We start from the raw sequence: 25,519 nt of genomic DNA, 5'->3' as shown, positions 1-25,519 counted from the left end.
CCGCAGCTTTCAGGGTCGTTGCAACAGCAGTTACAGCCACTGGTGCAGAGGGCTTGAATGTTGTACCATTCAGTTGTCTGAACAGACAGTGGCACTATAAATTGTGTCATGACCTTGGATGCTTACATACCTTTTCCCGGTTTATCCCACAATGCACTCCAGTTATCCCACAATGCACTTCTGTGGCAGCATCAAACATCGTATTCATACTCAAAACAAGTTACCTTACAATGGTTTGTTATACAAGATTGACACAAATTTGCAGTGTAAAAAAATGCCTTGTGTATTTTGTATCAACCAGTGACGAAAGTATAGGTGAGAGTGTAACCTGCCATAGTGTTCTATGAGTAACATTTGCTTTGTATACCCTAGCGCAAACTGCATCATGGAACCAGTAAAAGAACTATAGGATACTCATCAGGATATTTTGTTACAATCCAAAACGTTTTATGGTACAGACGACTTCTGAATTGCAGTTCATGATTTGTTGGGACCTTTTTCGTCTTTTCCTCATGAAACTGAAAACAAAATTTGGGCAGGCACATTTGAATTATGGTTAGCCCTTTTAACTAAAAAATTTGCATTTCATCTTACACTTCAAAACTGTTTTCGGCTTAACCCATAAAAAATGTACAAAGTTGAAACAAATTTTCAAAGTATTCAAACAAGGATATCATAACTGTAATTCTTCAGGTTTTTTTTTCTTGTGATCTTTACCTTAAATCTATACAGATTTTTATTTTATTGTTTGTTTATTTTCCATTATTTGTCATCCACAAATGAAATATTGTGCCTTTGAATCTCTGGCAGTGGAACATCATTAAGTCAAAATTTTATACCACATCACACTGACTAGGTAGGCCAGAAACCTTATATGTAAAAACGCATATGTATGTGATGTCTCTAAGCCTAAAGAGCAAACTCACTATCCAAAAAGAATGGAATAATTTATTTTTCTAGAGATAACCAGTTTAATCAATTAATTTTTCAAATATGGTGTCCAGTGAAATTTGTACAAACAAGGAAAAAGTATTGAAACATTGTGAAATACTGAAAAAAACTTTTATTTCGAAACTTTGTAATTATAATTTCAAAATATGTACATATTTCCACAATAAATGCATATACAGGTGTCTCTACATTGTTATGAATGTTTTAACGATCTGAACTCAGTATGTACAAAAGATTAAACATAACACCATTATAAATTGTTTGCAGTTAACACTCATCATATTTCGACTTGTGTGAAAACTCTTTTAAATATCACACTCTTATTTTTTTCTCAATGAAATGAAGGTGACAGGGTTAAAAGGTATCATCTTGACAAGATTATGAAAAAAAAACCTGACAGCTTAATGGTCTTAGTGAAGAGCTAGTCCTGACATTATAGGCAATATTATACTGGACAGAAATGGCACACGACAAGTGTAATAGGGAAATTATAATGTAAATCAATACTGTTAATATGACTGGCTCAGGGTATTCATATGGCATAATTACTGCTATACTGACGGGTCAAAGCATGCATAGCAACAATGAAGATCTTGCCATGCACCAGGATGACGTTGATAAACCTTTGTTTGAACTTGAATTCAATCTGTAGTGAAGAGTGGGTCTGAAAATTTCTGGTAACTCAGTCCCTTAACAGGGCATGACCACCTTATATTGGACGGCATCACAGCTGGCAAACTTTGTATTTTTAAGAGATTACTAAATGACCCTGCCAGACATTTCAGAGAATATGTGTACTTTGAAAATATATAAAAAATCCAAAAGCCAACGTGAAAATGGACGGGTGCAGAGTTGCAATACTGAATAGAAAAAAAGTTGCACTTCTGTATCATTGAGAAGTGATTGTGGTGTAAAACAGTAAAAACTCCACAAAACTTCATTACATAATTCTTCCTCTCTCTAGATGTGTTTTTTGCTCCTTATCTCTATGGCTCTTTTATAGTCCACAATGGCTTCATCCTGTCTTCCTAGCTTACCAAGAACATCAGCTCTTCGTTTGTGAACCAAAGCATCGTCAGGTTTCAACTCTAGAGCTGAAATTATCAAAAATTGATGCAAAATAAAGAAAGATTTTAAACAGTCTTTGATAAGTAACAACTTAAACTCATTTAACAACATACATGTAAGCACTGTCTTTGTGACAATTTTTACCCTTTTAGTGGTGCAATTTTTCACACCAAAATTTTACCAGTTTTCAAGAATTATCTTGTAATTTTGTCATAACTTTGGACCAAACGGACATCAAACTTTATTGGCTACAGTTTTTCACCAAAATTTTGGCAAAAGTCTGAAAAAAAATTTGACAGGGGTATATTTTATAAAAAATAGCGTCAAAGTCCCTGAAGCTACCATAGACATGGATACAAAATTAAGTATTTCCTGACTGTATGAAATTATCTCACTAAGGTCATCCTAGGGACATGTAAACCAATATTAAAGCTGTCTGACCAGCGGTTTTGAAAAAACAAGTGACTCAACAGTTGACAGAGCTCTGCTGTGTTATGTAGAGAATAACCTTTTGTGACACATGTATTGATGAAGAAGGTAGATATCTTTGATAGCTCATTTCAGGATGGCCAGACCAAAAATGGAAAAAAATTCTGTAAAAATACAGATTTGCATATTTCATCAGACTATATTAGTCTATAATAGCAAATAAACGAGAGTTAATTACATTCTAATTAAAGTAAACAAGTCTTGCTTGAATCAAGATTTACGTCATAATAAAACAGCATATCTGTCAGGTTATAAAGAATCTTCAGCTGGTTATCTATATCTGTATTTTCATCCTATTAACCAAGCACATTTTAACTTTCAAATTAATATTGTAAGTAAGTTCTGTTGAATAAGTTGAGACTGTACATACTCAGAGAAAGCACACTGAAGAGACAAATGTTTGTAACTTAAGAAGTTCAAGGTCATCAAAAGCATTATAAGGAATCATGTTACACTTTCATTGCACTGTTTACACAGATTGCATAATTGCTATAAATAGCACTTGAGGAATCTTACAGCCAAGCTTTACCATAAAAACCCTATCACTTTGATCACTCTTTTAATTGACCACTCTATTTTTTTCCTCAAAAAGTAATCTTATTTTATCCTTACCAAGTCAACCATAAATGGAAATTAGAACTTTCTCTATCTCTATTTATTTGACCACCCTATCATGACAAACTATTATGAGCAATTTCTTTTAGATAACATAAATGGTGGTTCAGAATATATCAAAGTTGGTAAGCATTTCACTATGAACTGTCAAAAAAAGTTGAACGCTCTGATAATTCCACACTAAAATTATTTTGGCTTTGATGATTTCCTAATTACCGTACTCGTCCGAGTATAAGCCCCTGCTCGTGTATAAGCCCCCTACTGATTTTAGAGGATTTTAGAAAATGCATTACATCCGTGTATAAGCCCCTACCCTAGTGTAACTCAAATACAGAAAGGTTAGGAGAGTATATTTGGTCATTTAACTTGGTAAAATTAATTTTAGATAATAAAGAACCATTAAAAGATATTAAAACAATGGGAAACGAGTTCCCTTGACAATATCGTAAGGAAAATGACACGTTTTTCCAGTACTATCTTGATTCTTTGACCCTACTCACCCCTGTCGCCTAAATAGAATAGTCTCATTCACGTCCGCCATTGTTTATTTTCATTCACGGCCACGATGTTTTCATGCTTGGAACATGCAGTTTCTTTTGTTTGAAGCAATTATCCTTTCATTTGTGAAGACTTTTCCTGGTGACTATTACAATTTTCACTGCTATGTTGTTGTTTTCACAAGATGTAGACAGTTTGATATTGGAATATTGAGTTGCCTTTCCGTGTGAGCAATGCATGCCTGTTCACATTACTGTTGATCAGCAGCATACATGACATCTTTGTTTCAAGTTTGGGGTTTTTTCGACGCTGAAATTTCACCAAAATGTCACTTCTGTATTCAGAGATTGTACAATCAATTTCTTTGACATGTAAGTCGATTTTGAAAGCGATAGAAAGATCGAGTGGTGTTGAAAAAAATCGTGCATAAAATTAGCATAAATTAAGCGTCCATGCCAGATAACATGGGGTTGCTCGAGTATAAGCCCCTCCCCTAGTTTTAACCGCTGTTAGTGTTGCCGAACCGGGGGCTTATACTCGGACGAGTACGGTAATGCAATTATTTAAAATCATATTTATTATTTTTTCTGGGTGAATTGATAGGGTTATACGGTACAAGAATTACATACAATGTAAGTCAAATTTTGACCAAAAATGACAAAAAAATTCCTTAAAAATACACATTTGCATATTTCATCACAATTTGGACAAATCTAAGTTGGGTTATCCCTAGGGACCTGTATACCAAATAACAAAGCTGTCTGACCAGCGGTTATGAAGAAGATTTTTTTACCAAAAATACCTTTTTGGCATTAATTTGCCTATTTTCAACAATATCATAAATTAACAAAAATAGTTTCTCAAAATCATATTTTTCATCTACACAACAAATATCAAATCAGTAAGTACTGCGGTTCTCAAGATATTTGAGAGGACGGACGCCTCACAAACGGACATACATACATACATACATACATACATACATACATACATACAGACTGACGCCGGACGGATACCCATCCCAATAGCTTCTATAGGACTATCAGGGTTTTCAGTAGAAATTTGCCCAGGCGGAGAAATGTAAATTATAGGTGGAGAAGGAAGCCGAGGTTGGGGTGGGGATGTCGTGTCGCGGCGGCGGCAGCAGCATAACATTGGCAAGGTATTTTGAACAGCAATTTATCCAGTTTTGTTGAATGTCAGTGTAAAAAAGTCTGTATTTTAAAAACAAAAACTGTTTGTGGTTTTTTGTGTTAAGTAGAAACAATGTACCATCTCACTCATATCATTTGGGTGTTTGTCCTTTCTTCACTGTGTCACTGTCTGATGACATTTTCCATGAGAACACAAACAGTTACAGAGATGGTCAGTGCCCTAAGTTATCATCCTATGTGTTGATATTACAGTGTACTAGAATCAACAGGGAAGCAACAGTAACTTTTGTTATATTCAATAAAGAGTAGTACAACTATTGGCAGATATTCCATGAATTTGGCGAAAAACTTTTTTTTTGTGATTAATGCCAAACTGAATGTAGTATCGAATTTACATTTCAATTAAAGGAATATGTTGTTCATATTAAAACATGTCACACTAAAATTATACAGGAGTCATTAGAAAATCCCAGGTAAGTAGTTCCTTTTCTCTTTCAGTTTAAAGGGACAAAGGCAGTTTTGACTTTTTTGATATCAAGAATACAGGGAATACTTGCATAATAATAACACTCAGTATGCACAATGATGTCAATGCAGAAACTCAAAGTGATGAAAAGTGTGAGATACAACCCCTTTATTTACCATTCAATGAAACAAAAAAGTTAGCTGCTCTAGCAGTAAAACAACTTGACGTAGAGCCTCAGGTTGGCATTGGAGTTTGTTTTTATTTTTCACCTGCAGTTCACAAAAGGCCTCTAAAATGTTTGTGAATACACATTTCAGTTAGATGCAACAAAATGACAATAGAAAAGTGTTTGCAGTATCAGTAAAAACTATAATGGGCTTCCTACCTCTATGACTGACCTTTTAAGTGCAGTACACTGAAACTTGTGAAAGAAAATATTGTCTCTTTTTCCATAAGCATATGCTGTGTCAAAGAAAATACACAAGTCCTGAAAAATATTGTGTTGCTTTTTTTTCCCCCAGCAGTCACGCACTAGTACATGTATCAATATCAAAAAAGAAAAACATTGCATAGCCACCAAAAAAAAATAGCGCCAATGGCACTTGATCACAACTGGCACATTGTGAAACTACTCTATCTCTGGATACACCTGTACATGAAATACTGAATTGGTAGGTGCTGCGGGTTTGGAGTTTACATGTTTGTCAGTGGGGTAAGCAATATTCGCAAAAATCACATTTCCAGGCTAATAGACTATGTTTTACGAAATCACACGTCCTTATTACAAAATAAAACGATCTTTGTCTTTAATCAATGCGCCAGTAAACAGGTCCAGCAGCTAGTTATGTCATCAAGTCTGTAATGTTAAGGGTCATAACAAATGTGAGAAATCTAAAACATTAAATATGTTGTTTTTTATCAATTTTATTACCAAAAGCGCATGAAAATCTCTGATACTTTGAATCAGCCATCCTGCATATTTGTAACATTCATCACAAACCTCATTTCTGTTCCACAACTCATTAAATAGTCCACAATGCAGGATTGTGTACATTCCAAAACTACATATATGAAAGACCCCTAAAATCAATTAGTTAAAGGGGGTTAGAATTTCCCAAAACTATCTAACCGCTGCTCCGTTTGGCTCCATTTTTCAGAATCGGAACTTGGAATTAGTCTGAATATCTCTACCAAATATCAATGCAGTCTGTTCAGCGGATTTTGACTTTTTGTCGTTTACGGAAAATGGACACTGTCCACCACTGGTTGAAGCTAACCCTATATCACAACTTCCAGATGTGATAATGACCTATGGTCATTATGTTCAAAAAATCCGCCAATGGCGCTTGGACATAATGACCGCCTAGTATTATCGGCATTTATCAACAACCACACTCACTGTGAATTAGACAGACCACGAAGTCAATGAGCAACATATAGCTGAAAGACTATTTTTCACATTGTGATTTTAAGCTCATTTTTATGAGAAAAGAGACATGTATATGTATATGGAGAAAAAGCAGAAGACATTTGTAAATTGTTTGTTAAGTGACAATCATATATGCATCTCTTGAAATTTTGTGGTTATAAGGTATAACAGTAGTGTAAGAATAATGAGGTTAGAGTAAGTTGACAGTAATTAAGATTACAAAATTATACACTAAGCTGAGGAAATCTGAATGAAATAAATGTTGAAAAGTAGCAAAGTCATGGTCATCTTTTGTCTAATACCTTGTGTAAGTTCATGAACTTTACATAAATCTTGCTGTAGATTTGTTGCTAATGGGCAATAACTGTGTTTCAGATCATTTCGAGACCAATCCATCCATGTCAGGTTTAAATTGTAATATACTTCTGTTTAAAGGAGAGAAACCTCTCAAATAATTTTTTTCCCTGTAATTTGCTGTGAGAACACATGGACAGATGCTCAGGACTCTATGCTGGTGCTACCTTGATAACTAACCTACAACTTGTAACGTCATTGTCTAACCTGTTCACCCCAATTTCCTGTAGACAGGTCCACACTCTCCATTGATAACAATGGGTTTGGGCCATACCATTGTAGTGAAAGACTGTAACATGTGAGGTTGTGGATACTTAATCTCTGGAATGTCAAAGTCTGTATATTGACTCAAGGATGTTTACTTAACAAATGCCTAGGGTCATCTCAAAAGTGAGGATCTAAACTATGAAATATGTTTTTTCTAATGCTTTTGATGCCCAAAAGACCATAGAAATCTCTTATACTTCGAATCAGCCATCCTGCATATTTCTAACATTCATCAAAACCTCATTTCTGTTCAACAACTCATAAAACAGTCCACAATGCAGGATTGGTGTACATTCCAAAACTACATATATGAAAGACCCCTAAAATCAATTAGATAAAAAGGGGGGTTAGAAATTTCCCAAAACTATCTAACCGGCACTCCATTTGGCTCCATTTTTCCGAATTGGAACCTTGGAACCAGTCTATGTATCGGTATCAAATATCAACGCAGTCTGTTCAGCAGTTTTTGACTTTTTGTTGTTTACGGAAATGGACGACATCAAACACCGGTTGAAACCACCTCTATATCACAACTTCCAGTTGTGATAAAAATGAGGGGAAGTCTCCAGCTGGCTGTGATGTATCTAATGAACTACGTGAATAATATTTACATAAATTATAAATTTGCCTACCGTCTGCAAATGCTACAAAATTGGATATTTTTACCGAGAAAATTAACAGAGTTCACGCGGGGCAAAACACGTTATTTATTACTAGATTCAAAACTTAGTCGATAAAATTGAGACACTTTTTCCAGCATTGAAAGGTTTCATGATCGGGCCATTTACCTACAAATGTACATGAAAGCATGGATCGCGTGCTAAATTTAGAGCAGGCGGCAGATACAGTAGAGCGTGCCCATTCCACTTTCCTTTGAGTTGAAATCACAAGAAATATACGTGAAAAGCCAGCCCTGAGACGTACAATATTTCTCAAAATTGATTTGGCTCTCTGAAGAACACCCCACCAAAATACTAAAAAAATTATATTGATACATTCATCGGACGGCTGCACTCGGCTCATTACCACATCAAAACGTGATCGCTGACAGCTACACGCTTTCCTATGGCCGGTCGCCATTGTTTTGACTCGTAGCAGAATATTAATGAGGTCAGGGAAATATACCCAATGATATTGCCGCTTACAGAGGACAGGCGTACTTTCACCCAATGATATAAGATATTAGAACAGTACACTGACCTAGTCTGACCTCGCATAAAAAGACGTTGTATGTGTACATAGCCCACGTTGTACACGGAGCCTGGCCTACTATGCGTGTTCACGTTCGTCCTTTTTTGGCTCGTTTGTCGCGCCAAGCCCAAACGTCGTGTACTTTTGTCACTCAGTCGATGGTCATAATTTGTGAAGTATTAACCAAAGTTTAGGCCATTTTATAATATTTTCCCCCAAATTACAGCCGGCGAAAGTGCTGTCACAGACGTACAATTTCGCCGGCTGCCGGCTTCTAATGAAAACACTGACTACAGACTATGGGAGCTAAAAAATTGACTTTGGCACTCAAAAGGCTAAATAGTAAAGTTGTGCCAAGCATAAGATGGGTAGGTGGGGGGTGGAGGTGGGACATGTAGTAACATTATAGTTACTGTCTATTTTACTGATATCTAAATATCTTCACAGGTGCCAAGAGATGTTTAGGAAATGTATCTTCCACAGTGTTTATGTGATTTGCAAGGTTAAATATCTGCAACTTTTAAATCTGAGAGATATCAGATGATTTCAATGGGTTAAGTGAGCAGATGGTTTCACACACCCAATAGTGTAAATTTAGCTTCAAGTGCATTGATCAATATGCTTTGTAAAATTTTTGTGTCAACAATAAAAGTTTGAGAGAATAGTGTAGTAGGTAATGGAAAACCAAATGAGGTGACTGTGTCCTGTCAATGTTTCCAATACAGCTTGATTTGGTTAGTGATGATGGAATGGACAGTTTGTCAAAGGCAGAGTTGGCGGTAACAGTGGTACATTGGTAAATTTTTACTATTTTTCTTGAGGTTTCCCTGTGGCATATGCCAATGAAATCACATAAGAGTACAACAGAAACAATTATATCCCTGGGAATATTAGGAACTTCTGTGTGTTTTTACTATCACAGAAAGTACACAGAAGAGTTGCAAACTCATTGGTCTAGTCTCACTTTACCTTCCAAAGAATAATCAATCATACAGGCATCCAGCAGCAGTACCATGATGCAGTTTGACTTGTATGTAAGTGTAAAATACAAAGATTCAGATTTTTCAGACTTACCTTGTGTGTAGTCCTTCTCTGCTTTATCAAACTGTCCTAAGGATGCATAGAGATTACCACGGTTGAAGTAGACATGGGCAGAGTGGGGGCTTCTCTTGCAAGCAATCTTGAAATCCTCAAGAGCTCCCTTTGTGTCTCTCAGCATGACCTGTGAAAGTGGAGAAAATTTAACAATTTAACTATTATAATTACAGGGACAAAGGCGGCCATTTTTCGTGAATTTTGTTTGATGCAAGATACTACTTACATTGTTTGACATGTTGAAAGATACTGAATGAATGGGTGACCGTGCATATATTTGACCCTGGTTTTAGACATGATAAACGAAACCACCGCGGAAATGAATTAATGGTCATGACCATTAATTCATTATCGGGATGGTTTTATTGATCGTGTGTAAAACTGGGGTCGAATATATGCATGGTCAGTATCTTCCAGTATCTTTCAACATGTCAAACAATATAAGTAGTATCTTGCATCAAACAAAATTCATGAAAAATGGTTGACTTTGTCCCTTTAACTATCTTGGAAGTGATCAATTATATACACAAAGCAAAATGCATAACCTGGCAGGTACATCATGGTGAAAAAGCAACCATGGTATTTTAACTGCAAAGAATGAAGACATCATATCTGTGAAACCAGCCACTAATACTTAAACCTGCCTCCAAAATCTATGGAGTTTCAGATTTTGGAGTTTCATTGTGCAGTAAGTGTTAATGGTATTGAAGGATGCAGAGTCCAATAATGTTGATGCAGAATACAATAACTTTTGGTGTTATTTGATGCTATTTGACCTTTGATTCAGTAACAGCTTTATATCAACACAGGGATAACAAGACAAGATTTCAAAATGCATGTGAAAAATTATACATCTAACGATCGTACGTCACGCAGTGAATAATGGTCCGTACAAAACCTGTGAATTTATTTAATATTTGGCTGTTGAACTACAATTTCTAGCACGTGCACTGTGTTGCACAGGCTGAATTTCCATTCTGTATGTGTAGTGCCTGTGCTATGACAGTGTACGCAGGGCATTTTCAGAAGTGTGACACTTCAGGTGAATTGGACTAAAAAGGTACATAGTATAAGGTTATTTAACAAATACAGTAACTGTGATTAATGTGTCCTTGGTATTGTCCTCGCCACTACGGTCTTGGACAATACCTCTTCTATACCATGTACTTGGACATAAATCCTGGTATTTTGTGATATTATCTCTGGATATGCATATTTAAATATTTACTACTTTGCATAAAGACTACTCATCTTTCCTGCTTCAAAAGCATTACATGTACTATCAGAATAAAGTAATAAATACAAAATACATATACTATCAGAATAAAATAGAAAATATAAATGCTTTTTCTCTTCACTAAAGATTTGCTACACAAATGTCAAATAGCTTGTTGGTCTGTTCTTAAATAAAGAATGAGTGTCAATCTATACACATCGGTAATAGATTTTGTCGACAAAACTAAAAAATAAAAATCCTCTTTTCTTTACTAAAATTGACTTGTCTACCAATCTGTAAATGACATTTTAGCTCAATTTCAATGAGCAACTACAAGTACTAGAACATTCCCTTTTTCAATATTTGATGTACATGTATTAAAGCAATGTACATCACATCTGTGTAGACAATGATTGAGGATCCTAATTTCCAATCTGCGGTGTTACAATTTTGTCAAGGCGTAAACATCATTCAGTTCCGTGACAGTTAGTCACTCTCAACAATCCACGTGAATCACATCTGTGTTTGTATTCTACATCCTGTTAAACGCTAGACTCAACTCTGAAACTTCCAGTCACCATGGAAACCATTTCAGACTATTTACAGCAAGACAAATATTTGACAACAGAGTGAGATACAACAGAAACTGGAAATTTCATCTGACTGGGTCGATATATTGTATTTGTCGTTCAGACAAAAGCTCAATGCTTCTCTCAACAGGACAAGTATATTTGTTATTTTCAAATATTTAATTAAACCTGACTAAGGGCTGGCCATGACAAGGTGGCAATATCACAGGAAATTAAAAATGTGTTAAATGCCTAATTGGGAACATTATTTCTCACTTTGAACAGTATGCCCTGTAAAAACCCTATTAATTTGACCACCCTGTTTTTTCTCAATAAGTAATTTTATTTTACCTTTATCAGTTTTGACCACCAGTGGAAATTGGGAATTTCTCAATCTCTAAAAATCCAACAAACAAATAAATCATGGCAAGCTGTTTTGAACATCTGATTTTCCATAAAATACACAGAACAATACAATGTACAGCACGGAATGTCTAAGTTGGGATTTCAAGAAAGTCACCTTTAAATGTTTCAATCATCCAAGATGGTAAGCATAATTATCACTTATGAACTGTCAAAAAAGTTGACATTCCTAATAATTTGACACTAAAATTATTTTGTCTTTGTTAATTTTCTAATAATGCCATTATTGAAAATCAAAATTATTTTTTTCCTGCTCAAATTGACAGGGTTTTTGCGGTAGATGAAGGATATAATAGACATGTACAATACAGTAATAAAGCGAGTAAGCAGTGAAAATTACGGTTCAAGAAAACAAGGAAATGTCAATTATTTGCACAGTGTATGCGGGATACTGCATAACAGGTTGGAAATGAATTAAAACCAAAAAATCAATGATGGGTCAGGCATGTACAGGCCACATCACAAAAGAAAAATAATGGTGCTATTCTCGCCATTCTTTCACCAAAGCTGTCTTTTTTCTGTGATTTCCTATCAAATTTTAAGAAACAGCTTCTGTACAAAGCACGGATTTGAACTATATTGTTGATGTATTGATCACTGACTGTTTACACATCGTCTCTTCAATTAACAAGACTGACAGTCTAAATGAGATGAATGATTAGAATCCTCCTCGAAAAAAACATTGACCCAAATTACATGTTTAAATAAAAAGATCACATATTAATATCAAATTGGTGAAAAATTGACAAAAAAATTAGCAGCACGTGTTAATGTCATCAATGGGTAAGTCATTTTTTGAAAGCCTACAATTAATTTACTGAGAGGATTGCCATGGTTTAGTTGATACCATTTCTGATTCTCACTGTTATGGCTATGAATTTGATATTTGATGTGTTCCTGTGTTCAGCAATATTCTGAAAAAGTATGTCTTGCCCTTAATTTACATCCACTCAAGAACTGCCTATTTCCAGACTTTTCTAGTTGAGAACTCAATATTTGCCAACTTCCTGTCTTCTGAGTACGGGCAGAAATGCATTACATGAACCCAAGTCATTATATGTCACAAACCATGTCATTATCACCAGGAAATGCAGCAAATCATTCATAGGGTGGATCCTGACCAGTTTTTAGTGTTTGTAACTTCAGCTGTACGCGTCTTAATGAACTCAATGTCATCTGATCGTGCAGATCAAAATATCTCACTGGGAATGTTATTTGCAGAGTGACAGCTCACGATTTGAAACAGGTTGTTGATTGACCATTTTACACAAATTGTGCCTCTAGCGTTCATACCATATGCAGACATCACGCGTCTGGCATGAATCTACAGTGTATTATTAACAATCAAGTGATGTTGAGACAGTGACGTAACACTCCTCTTCACATAAAGCAAGCGACAACAGGAAATTTTTAGTTGATGCGGCAAAGTTCCAGGATCATGATCAGGATACAGTGGCTCCGTAACATTTGAACACGGAAAACTCAAATTCATAGAAACTGGAAAGGAACCAATTCACTCGGGACAAACTATCAGCCTATGGGAAACCAGGCCAGGTGAAATAGTGAAAGACCAACATCTTTTTTTCCAAAATGACAAACAACTCAACGTTTTGTGTTGACCCTGACAACATAACCTCCATCACATTAGTGGAGATTTTGACCTTCACTTCAATCATGGTGGCAGTGGTGGCCGGCAACACACTGGTTCTCTCCTCATTCATCTTCTGCAAGAAGTTACACCAGCAGATTTCAAACTACCTGATCCTGAATCTCTCCATCACAGACTTTCTGCTAGGGATATTCATTCTGCCGTTTGAGTTGGTGCAGCTGATAGACGGTACATGGATCCTAGGGCAGGCTTTCTGCAGCGTCTGGCTGACAGCGCAGCTCTATCTCTGCTTTGCGTCCATCCTCAGTCTTCTTCTGATTACTCTGGACAAGTACGCCAACATCACACGGCCGCTGCAGTATTCCCACAAGGTGACTGCGCGTAGGATCGTTATTGCCTTGATAGTATTGTGGCTGTTGGCGGCGTTGGTCACTTGGACTCCCGTGATCTTTGGGGAAATATCTACAGGGCAACTGCAGGACAGCTGCGGTGGCTTTGAGTGCCAGACACACTGGAGCATCGGCCTGATTTGGTATGCCACCATATGCGGCTTCATCATTCCATTTGTCGTCCTCTTTTACACCAACGTCAAGATCTACCGCATAGCCCGCAGGCAATCCCGCCAGATTTCCCAGCAGATCAGTTCTGCCGGTCCTCGTCGCCCGCCCCTGAGGGCGATTATGATGACCGTGCTTCTGGTTTTCACCTTCAGTGCCATGTGGATGCCTTACTTTATGTCTAACATAATCCGGGCGTATTACCCAGACCATGTGTCTCTGATAGCCTTGACCAACTACTGTAGCTGGCTGGGTTACACAAACTCTGCGGTCAATCCGTTCCTATACACACACAACAAGGATTTCAAACAGGCGTACTGGAAACTTCTCCCATGCTTGAAAAAGTCAAAGACTTCAACAATATCACTGAGTGGAGCTGTATGACTTGGAATTTCTTTGTGCCAAATAAGTGGCATTGACGCTGAGAAATTCTTGTAATAAAGTGAGTATACATAAATGATGATCATATTGTCATCATGAATAAGGCAATTTTTTTTCGGAGTTGCGTGATGAAAATAATGTCATGGTTTAATACGGAGACATTTTCTGAGATGTATATTTACAATGGTGGAGGTTGGCCACCATAGAGCCAACATATTTGAAAATTAATGGTGAAGCTTGGAGAACTCATAACTCGCAGGGTACAACAGTTCTGAAAAAACAGCTGCGGATCATGGAAGGATTTATTGGGTATTGTTTTGTTGCTATGGGAACCCGATCACCAGAAAATATCGATGAACTCTGAAGTAGGACAGAGATATTAAGGGAGAAATATCTCACAGAGCAGACGATTTGCAATGACTATATTATAATCCTATTTTCACAAACTATAAATCCTTTATTGTGATACAGTTTAACTGAGTGAGTTGAAGATTGGAAATGGTCTGGTTATATGTTGATGATGTTTATTCAACTTATGCATATTGGTATTGTAAGAAAAGACCAGATGTTTAGATTGGTTTTGACATTTGACAATGCTGCGAAAAAAAGATGCTCACTTGACCATGGGAATCAGACTGCTACAAATTCTTGTAGCTTCCTAAGCTGGGTTTAAAATATGCATTTCTATAACATTTATTTTTAAAATTCACAGTAAGACTGCAAAGGGTGTCATGAAATATTTCCTTGCTCGTGTAAAACTGACCTGAAGAGCTTTGGGAATGTAATGAATTCCATTTGCTGTATCATTTACCTGAGGGCATTATTTTCGTTTTTTTTCAGAGAAAATAGCGCAAAAATTTAAAATAGATATCTCAGTACAATATTTTTACACCTATGGCAAATAAAAATCATATTAAATTGCAAATATTTTGAAATGCTGATACGGTTTTCAATTGTGGTGCTTTGAATTTATGTGCAAATTGAGACCCTTCAAATGTCTTTTGCACTGCAAAGTTGTCAGCTTAGATTTATATGCAAACAAAATCAGAAAAATATCAAGAATTTATCTTAATGGAAATTTCTGAGTAGGCCAGTTCCGATTTTCTATCGACATGTAACATACTACACATTTTGTATGAAAAACATGACAACCTATATTTGCGGCAAGTTGGTTTTCCCAATGATTATGGCACTGCAGTTTAGCAATATGGATATTACTAGGAAATGATGAATTTTTCACATACAGCTGGCGGGAAGCTACTCCATTTGAAGATTAATGTGTGTAAATAAAAACTCACATCATTAATCTTCTTTTCGCTATAAAGTTGTTTTCTCAAAAGCTTGGGATGTTCTTTTCTGTCTAATGACTGCCAACAGATGTACAAGATTACTCAGTGGGATGTGATTGTGTCATTAAAGTACAGTTTATAGCTAGACCTTGTTTTGTACTGTGGTTGATTCACATTATGCCTTCCTAATCTGTGTCAAAACATTGGATGGTATGCTTCCCAGTCCATTCTTTTCCCTCCTACTGGATTAAGTTGCTATGGAAACATGCCGGGACAAACAAAACTTTTTACGGTTTTGGGGAGAGCTTAGGCTTTCTTTTGATTATCGTACATGCATTCTCACCAACTACACATGGCAGTTACTAAATAAAACTGTTTATACATGCACACTCTATCACAATTCAGATTTTGTCATGAATGTTTGTTGTTTAAAAAATATCAACAGTTATATGTTCCAACTATCCATTTAAACAATTGAAGCCGTTCTCGAGATATCATGTATACAGACAGACAGACAGACACAGACAGACAGACATCGCCAAACCATAAGCCTAGCGCCCGCGTGTGTCACACACGTGAGCTTTTTTTTTTTTTTTTTTTTTTTATACCATCCCCAAAATAAAAGGCATAAAGCAATGGCACAGCAAACTTTGTTTCCTGCCATTGCGATATCTGCATATGCATTCAGCAGTTTCAAACAGTTTGTCATTGCCTGGCAACAAACACACATACAGTATGACATTGCCTGGCAAATATTTCCTGATGTTGAAAAAGCATGCCTCTCTTGACTAACCATGGTGACGTGTGTATATATGCTCTGGCACAGAGTACGCTGTTCAGATTTGTGATCTTTTACTCAATGACTCGACGAGTAGCTGCTTAGTGTCTCTCGCAGTCCATAATTGTGTTCTATGTCTGGTGCTGCAGAAATGTCGGTGGGTGCATTATCTACTTTATCACACATCAAATCAAACAAAAGACCCTTTCCTGGAAAACAGACTACCTGTTCAAGATCAAGGTATGCCGCTGTGACTGGCACTGCTATGACATGTTTCTCTGTGTCTAATGAATGATTGTATGTTACAAAACATCTGCTGGATCACATGAACTGAAACACAACGTATATTTGATTTGGAACAAATGTTTCTCTGCTTCGCAAAACTCAGTTCTCGTTTCTAACTTACAGCCCTTCTCTATATTAAAACTGGGGTTCAGTGAATGGCTTACATTCCTGTATTAAAGCAAATATTCAAAAAATATGTTTAGAATCATAATCTTGGTATGATCTTATTTCTTGGAAATAACGATTAATTTTTTAGCAGCTGATGAGACGCTTGCCACCTTTTCTGCAATCTCGGCTTCTGCTCTGTTGAGAGACTGCTGCAGATGGTATTTCTACATGCTGTCTGCTATCATGGGTTACAGATATGCATCTCTTGTCATGAAATGACTGTTGAAGCTCCCATCGCACACAAACAAAGCAGATGCTATGTGGACTCCTGGAATCTCGATTTATATTGAGCTCTGCCTGTCAGTACAGCAACTGCATGTAGATTTAGATTGGCAAACTGCAGAAAGAAGGGCTTTTTTGACCACTAAATCAAGTGCAGTCTGCTGTTTACTGAGGATAAGGTACAGCCCTCTGAAAATTCCTTACACTACTGAAGTCAAGTTTATGTGTACACACAGGAATCACAAACAAACAACTGGTTTCATAACATTGAACTTCTGAAGTCATACAGCACAACATAGTTTTTATATTTGTGTTACATTCTCTAATTTTACATTTCAAATTTCATTCTGATACTGTTTCAAAGAAAATATTCCTTGGTCCAAAAATATTCTCATCAAAATGCTAAAATATTGAAGGTATACAGTCACCTGTAATCTAAATATGCCCATATATGGTCAAAGGGGTGTTCCTTGGTATTTAAAATGCCCATGTGAGGGCGCTGTTTTTAAAAAGCGGCCACCCGCTTAGATTTTCTCTTTCCATGGTAACTGTGGCAAAATTGGAATAGGTGACAGTATACCTTTAAACATTTTACTAGATGAAAACTATGTAGACTGAGAGACTTATCATGAATGTTTCATCTTTCGGGGACTTGAAGGGGCCCTTTGGAGGACAAAACACTCAATCTTTTTGTTTCATCAACCCACTGTAAGAAATAGAATTGCCACATAGGATGAATTTAGAATCTCACTGATTCAAAGCACGACAGATCATGATGACTACACATACCTTAGTAATGGCTCTGTTCAATACAGCAGATTCATCCCGAGGGTTGAATTCAAAAGCTTTATCATAATAATCTTTTGCCTGAAAGATAAACACAAATGCATGTATTAACACTTAAAATATCACAGAACATTAAATTTAGCACTTGTGGTGTACAAATGTTTGTAAATTAACAGCGGTCAAAAGTGCACGGGATATATTGGGTAAATATCTTTAATGTTGGAAATATTCGCTGTTGTGAAAAACATAATTTGTTCCTTCACACTTGCATTGAGATATGACATTTTCAATATTCATTTAGTATAAAGAGTTCTTGAAGTTGTAATTGCACACCATTACTATACTTAAAGTTGCTGTATCTCACAAATGCATGTGAGGTAATATTGGAAATGCATTTTTCTCTTACCTCATAAAAAAAATTGGAAAGGCTGTCGGTGTTATTATCTAAAGTCTGATGGATGGCTGTTTTCCCTCATCTTTAATCATAAATTTATGCATTCATTTGCATCAGAAACACAACACACCTGTCTAAACTGCCTAGTATGGAAATACAGATTTGCAGCGTTGAAATACGCCAGAGCATAGGTTGGATCCTGTTTGATGGCTGACTGGTAATCTTTGATGGCGTTTGTCCTGTCTCCCATGAACTGATTAACCACACCTCTGTTGGTGTACAGTTCAGCACTGGGTTCTACCTTGAGAGCTGCATTGATGTCCTTGAAAGCTGCCCCTGTGTTTCTCATCTGGAGACAAACAACTGCTCTGCCTTCAAGTGCAGGTTTGTAATCTGAGAAAAAAATCATCAACAACTTGTGATGCAAGTGCTATGGTTTCATGAAATTGTGACGTTCCTTTCATGATAAAATCTATTTCACCTCTACATTTAAACCTGACACTTAAGTAATTTTTTTTTCTGTATATTTACTTCATTCAGGCAATAATTGAGCTCTCTTCCTCAGTCGTAGCATCACCCCTAAAATGTAGAATTCATATTCATGTGATTGGCGGAAAAGGTTCATATGAAGATTCCCCCTCACAGAACACAGCAAAATTTGATAATTGAATGTGTTTTGAAAGGGCTATGGCCAATGGATGGCAATGAGTCAAGAACTTGTACCAAATATAGACACTTACATTGCTTAAGACAATAAACAGCAGAATCAACATACCACTGGAGAAAAGCACTACCTGAACTGATTTGAAGACAGGCCGTGAAGTGGTTCCATGCCTGCTGGAATTTACCACTGACTTGTAAGTTATAACCAAGATTGACTCTGGCCGGCAAGCACACTGGATCTAGATGGATGGCTGTCTCATAGTCATGTCTGTCCAAAGAAAATATGCAATGCCAAAGATTTTGAGTATATAGTTCCTAACGTGAATCAAAATTACTGGTGAAGCTTTTATGATGTGTACTTTGACATTTTCAAGCATTTTGAAATTTTATATATATTACTTTTTGTTTTTTTGAGCAGGACACTGCAAACAACAAAGTACATGTCTATGTACATGTACAAGTACAGTACACAGTAATTATTGGCAACATATAATTTGTGTTAACTACAGTTTTGATGTGTGGTTTTCGTTCAGCCTTCACTTTATAAGCAATTTTTTGTAGATTCCACAAATTACATGTCATTTCATTCATTTCCGTGTCTCTAATCATGAATGAAGGAATTTTACAAGTGTGGTTTGTTGCCAATCTTTCAAAAAAGACCAAGTTACCTGGCTGCAGTGTTGGCTATCTCATGTCCATAGTCCATGAATGCATTTCCCCGGCCAATCAAGGCATCCAAGAAATACCTGTCCACTAATAACGCACCAGTGAATGTCTGGACTGCTTCTTCTAGCCTGTTCAGTCTGAAATCACGATACAATGAGACTCAAATAATGCGTATTTCAAAGTAGCATATCATGATCAGGAGAACTTCGCGAAAAAAAGTTAACACTGTTGATGACTGAAGGATAAAAAAGGACATACAATTTGTGATAGCTAGAAAGACAGTGAACTGACAAACAGTCTGGAATGTGTAGTCTCTCTCACTCCAATTCCTGGAAAGCAAACTGTCTTTTTCATTACAGAGAGAGTTCATTGGGTTTGATTTTCATTTTGAGGATTACGGTTTTTTTCATTATTAATGAAGTTACTTACTTGTGGAAGCACAAGCCAAGAGTGTGTCTAATCTTTGGATCTTTGGGTTCCACCTGAAAAACATTATGAGAAATTATGAAGTGTCAGAAATAAATTATATATTATATCATACCAGTGTATTGATGGTTACAATTAAGCAATCTGATTGGTCAAGATGTGAAAATACATTGTAACTGTGCTATATTGGTGGTAAAGCATGGTTGGAACATGTGTGAGCTCTCAGCCGGAGAAAATTTCCTTCTTTTGGTGCATCACATCAGAATTTATGATATTACAGCAATAAACCACCTCAGCAATGAGTATACAACTCAGTGTTGTTGACAAGTTCACTCCATATATCAGGGCTCGAAATTAACGGTAGTCCCGCGTCCACAGACTACCAACTTTTCCCTGGGGCTACCAAAACCCATGAAATGGTAGCCCACACGGACTACCAAAGCCTGGGACATGAAATTACTTAGTGGGCGACATAAAGTTGAGCGCGCTGTGAGATGGCCGACGCTCATACAGTCAACCCAGTTGACACAGAAAGGCCAGACCATGACTTTGATAAGCAATTTGAATTAGAAGGCGACAGTGCAATAGAATTTGTTGAGACAAACTTTCAATAAAATATCATTATCTGAACTGATGTACTTGGATGACAGGCTCGGGAAATGATGGCCAATGAAAATTCATTTTCATAGTTATTTAATCACAATGTATCAATCACAATTAAACACAAAATTATTCAAACTGCAAAGAAAAAGCTGTCGGGCCATCCACAAATTACGCTTTCCGAAGTGTACGAAATCATCCCATGATAGTGTACTATGGTGGAGAAATATAGCCAAAATTGCCACGAAAGTATTGGGAACATGACTGTACCAAATTGTCATCCTGAAATTCATAGCCAATCTGTTTTTAGCCATGTTATGTTTACACTTGCTGAGTGACACGTCATGGCGAACATCAAAATTTGTACATAAGCTCTGCGTATGCGTTAATACGTCGTCAAACTTTGAGGCGTTACCACTCTCCTAAGGCTATGATCTACATGTATTGATGTCAAATGACTAGAAAATTCACTCCTGGACAGAATCACGCAAAATAAATCTTTCATTGTATAGATATAAATAAAAATGTCCTTTACAAAAAAACCTCTTCATTCATGCATGGACTACCAGACCTTGTCACTGGGCTACCAACTTCAGAAAATGGTAGTCCGATGGGACTACCAAGGAAAACAGTTAATTTCGAGCCCAGCATATATGTACTCACTATTGCTTGTGCATATAAGATGTGAACTGATCAAAATCTTGTGGTATACCATCATGTCGCTGGGTGTGGTTTATTGCTTACACATACTTCTTCTAATTTGGTCTGTGACAGCAATTAAGCTGGTGTTGCACTTAAAGGTATACTGTCACCTGTTACAATTTTGCAACAGTTACCATGGGAAGAGAAAATCTAACCAATCACAGATTTTAAGCGGGTGGCCGCTTTTTAAAAACAGCGCTCTCACATGGGCATTTTGAATGCCAGGGAATGCCCCTTTGACCATATATGGGCATATTTAGATTACAGGTGACTGTATACCTTTAATAAGCAAACTTTTTTTGAAGCAATTTTTCTTATCAAAGATGACAATTTTGGTATTACTGATAAAAATTAATTTCAGTAAAAAACTTGATACTTCTTTATGAAACTTAATATCTCATTTGAAACTAGAGTATATGAAGAAAATAAATCACTTTGGTTTTGCTTTTACATCTATTCTCATTCTTACATGGCAGGGGTTGACAGACTGACATTCAAAAAAATTGATAAAAATTATGATGAAGCAAATTGAAATGACTCTTATTCAAAATGCAAGAACTTAACTGTCAAAGACAATCATGTTTTGTTATATAGTTAAAGAACATAATGTGAAAATTTCTCAAAACATGACACAGCATTATAAATGCTATTTTTAAAATGACGCAGATGTCAAACCTTCCTTAAAATGCTGTCAATGAGATGCAGCTTTGTACAATAGTCATTGGCTTCTAATTCCAATTGAGAAGAATGTAGATTTCATTCTACGATTATTTTTAAAAACATCACTGTTTCATCCTGATGGAACCGTGTAATCTCTACAAATGAGGGCGGTACCATTGAGGGGCAGAAAATATGGTTGGGTAATTTTTACCCATGCTTGGCAGACATAGAGGACGCACTCACCGTGACTGCCTGATAGAAGTCTTGCAGGGCATTCTTGTAGTCTTTCCTCTCAAAGTACATCAAACCTCGGTTAATCAAGACCTGATCAGAGAAAAGTCAACACAAGTCTTTCAGAAAGTACTGCAGCGGTCTAATTTGCATACCTGTTTATCAAATCAAAGCCATCATTTTTTGTCTAATATTTTATATTCAAATGCACACGAGGGGTTAGATATTTTTAAATATCTAATCGCTCTTTGCAGTTTGCATGGAATTGTGTTGAAAATGCAAACATTAACTGCGACTTAATAATGTTCATTTCAGGGAAATCCATATCAATTTTAAAATATAAAATGAAAGCTATGAAATGTAAATATTGGCAAATTGGCAAATTTTGGACTTGAATTGGAATTTCATTAAATAAGTGATAAATTACTATGTAATCTACCACTTATATTCTTTTTTAATGGAAATGATCAACACGTTCTGAAACAAAGCTGTAACCGCAAGTGTTTGGTTGGCCAGTTAATCTATTAGTATTTTGAACTGAGTTCAAAAGTCTTAGAAAGCGGTGGCCATTGGAACAGGCCAGCACGTACCTTCAATATATTGTCTTCGCCGAGCAGTAATACAATGCCATAATCTCTCAACGCCTAGAAGGGGTAAGTATTAAAGTATGAAATTCATGGCCAATGTCAAGCTGAAAAATGCCGAAGGGCTTTACAGAATTATTTTGAATTATTTGTATCTCTTCGCGGAAAATAAGTATTAAGTAAATGTCCAGTGATTGAGTATTAAGAAACACATACAGACTGTTTTTAACCAATCAGGATAAGTCTTGTACAATTCACAATGCTAAGGACATACACAGCAAACCACAGCTTTTGGCAGAGAGATTTTTCTATACCTAGTATTGATTAGGGTTTTGCAAATTCTGCTTTTGTATGATGAACTGAATTTTCTGGCCACTCAGTGCAAGCAACTGAATCCTAGTACACTGTTAGAAGCTCATAGACGAGGAGTCCGGCCACTTCATTGAAATCCAAGGGCTCAACCCAACATCATGATGTCAAGTGTGAGCATGTGCCATATCAACAGATGTACTCACATTGTCATATTGTTTCATGGTGTGGTAGCAAACAGCTCTATTGAAGTAGGCCAGCGAGCACGTGTTGTCAATTTCCAAGGCTTTGGTCAGATCTCGTATGGCCAGGTCATAGGCTTTGATGTGATACTTCAAGGCACCTCTGTTGAAGATAAATGTAAAATATAGTTTAGCGACTAAAAAAAAAATCAAAATTATACATATTCTAATATGATTTGTCAGTAGAAATTGCATCTTCAGACATTATCACTCATACTTGTGTTAAGCGTGATATCATTTTAAAAAGTTTCCATCCATAAAGTTTGGCATTGGGACGAGTTTACAAGGAGATTACATTTCTTCCCTGTGATTCTCTGGTTTCATGACACACAGATCTGACAAAGATAATCACAGCAGCTGTAAATCACATATCGCATATAAGGAATGGATCATAACGTTTTTGGCCAATAGTAGAACAAACATCTATTTCTTTCAAAAAGACTGAAAATACCACAATCATATGAAGAACTGAAGTGAATCGATTTGATGAATTCATTCATTGGGTGGTTTTTAACTTTGATATTACCTGTAGAGATATGCTCTGACACTGTTTGGTTGTAACTTGATGGCTTCATTGCAGTTGATGATACCCTTGCTGTATCGACCCTTCATACCATAGAATGCAGCTCGGCTCAGATATGCCTGTAATGTCAATCATAACACACAGAATGGAAATTCTTAGATGCATGTATGGTTACAAGATACTTCTTGGTATGCCTTAGCTGTGCATAGTACAGTGAAACAGAAGTTGGCGCCCAGAAACATAAAGACCGCAATTTCTGCTTGTTTTGTCGTTTGGGTTCTTTGTTTAATTTACTCACAGATCAATCTACTTGTTAGAGTAAATATGTACTGTGTTGCACTTATAAACTATCAATCAGACATAAAAATCTTGATGGTTACTGACCTGAAACAATTTGGGATTGATAGCGAGAGCTCTGTTGAAATCTTGCACTCCTTTGGATTGCCTTAATCTCATTCTCACCAAACCACGCTGGTAATATGCCTGGTTGAAACAAAACATTTGGAAACATTAAAATGGTCACACAATTCGACAAACAAAATAACAGCAATAGCTCATTCCTATCATACCAATCTTAGTATTGACATTAACTGATGAAATTTTGTATCATCTCCACTGGTTGAACTCATGCAATACAGCATTGAGATGGAGGATTAAGATCCATCACCAGATTATAGTTGCAATGAAACCTGGTTCCCATATGAAGCAGGAATACCTTGATTCTGGTTTGTTTCCTGCTGCAAAAGAATTGATCTGAATCCTGTTTTCACATTATTATCAGCCTTTGAATGAAGCAAGTTATGTAGAGTGTACCGGTATCTTTGTTTTGAGATTCTGACTTTCCTTCAGACAAAAAAAATGAAATACTTAAACATAAAGGCAAGGCCTGATTGTAGATATTTTAAATTTGTACACATATGTAGCAATTTGCTTTTTTCACAGCCTTTAAAGCTTCTCTAGAGTACAACGAATGTATTTTTATGTTCACACCAATGTTTGAAATCTTGTTTTCTCAAGAACGATACAAGATATAGCTGATTTCATGTTTGTATGGAGTGACTAACCTCAGCATAGTCTGATCTGATCTTGATGGCGCTGTTGAAGGCTTCAAAGGATTTCAGGTAGTTGCACAATTCCATTTGACACATGCCAATCAAAAACTGGACCTCGGCTGCCTCTCTAGGCCAGGGTTCTTTCTCCTGCCATGGTTTCTGCAAAACAGATCAGCCACAAAAATATTGGGTGAGCTTCCTGCTGTAGCAAAACACGAATACGTTTTCTGTTGATGATTAGTCTAGTATCTACTGGTACACACTTTACTAAGTGATCTGTAAGCCCAACAAATCTAGCCTTATCCTCCTGAAATTTGAACATAGAGCAGAAATGTTTAATTTGCATATGGAAGAATGGTGACTTATTGGGTGGTCACCATTTGATGATTGATTGTAAGACATATTGTGCTGTGATTGGTTGTAAAGAGCAAACTATAAACTGTTGTAACTAGCATACTCTGACTGATAAATATACTTGTACACCCGTACCAATCATTGGAAAGGTTAAAATTTGAGAGCAATTTCCTGTAGGACACAGTTCATCATGTTATATCGGCAACCTCAGCTAGTACTGTATTCTCCGAATCCAAATATTCCCATTTCTTAT

General features: G+C 36.4%; 1 protein-coding gene across 5 annotated transcripts in view; it reads right to left on the bottom strand.

Annotated features, from left to right (window-relative positions):
• Positions 1-1,048: 1,048 nt before the first annotated feature.
• Positions 1,049-25,519, bottom strand: part of LOC139131594 (uncharacterized) — a 57,763-nt gene continuing 33,292 nt past the window's right edge. For all 5 annotated transcript variants that reach the window (XM_070697703.1, XM_070697706.1, XM_070697705.1 and 2 more), the window contains 13 exons: positions 24,925-25,071; positions 24,245-24,343; positions 23,864-23,979; positions 23,302-23,440; positions 22,793-22,846; positions 22,215-22,295; positions 20,013-20,065; positions 19,586-19,720; positions 19,049-19,185; positions 18,385-18,647; positions 17,864-17,941; positions 9,557-9,704; positions 1,049-2,045 (listed from right to left, as the gene is read on the bottom strand). In XM_070697703.1, the coding sequence (XP_070553804.1) occupies positions 1,912-2,045; positions 9,557-9,704; positions 17,864-17,941; positions 18,385-18,647; positions 19,049-19,185; positions 19,586-19,720; positions 20,013-20,065; positions 22,215-22,295; positions 22,793-22,846; positions 23,302-23,440; positions 23,864-23,979; positions 24,245-24,343; positions 24,925-25,071 (1,584 nt within the window). In that variant the 3' untranslated portion in view covers positions 1,049-1,911. The remainder of the gene's footprint in view (positions 2,046-9,556; positions 9,705-17,863; positions 17,942-18,384; positions 18,648-19,048; positions 19,186-19,585; positions 19,721-20,012; positions 20,066-22,214; positions 22,296-22,792; positions 22,847-23,301; positions 23,441-23,863; positions 23,980-24,244; positions 24,344-24,924; positions 25,072-25,519) is intronic.

Source organism: Ptychodera flava, chromosome 4 (assembly GCF_041260155.1).
Source record: "Ptychodera flava strain L36383 chromosome 4, AS_Pfla_20210202, whole genome shotgun sequence".
In the NCBI taxonomy this organism is placed as follows: domain Eukaryota; kingdom Metazoa; phylum Hemichordata; class Enteropneusta; family Ptychoderidae; genus Ptychodera; species Ptychodera flava.
The sequence above is the reverse complement of the archived record's forward strand: the minus strand, read 5'-3'. Positions and strand labels throughout refer to the sequence as shown.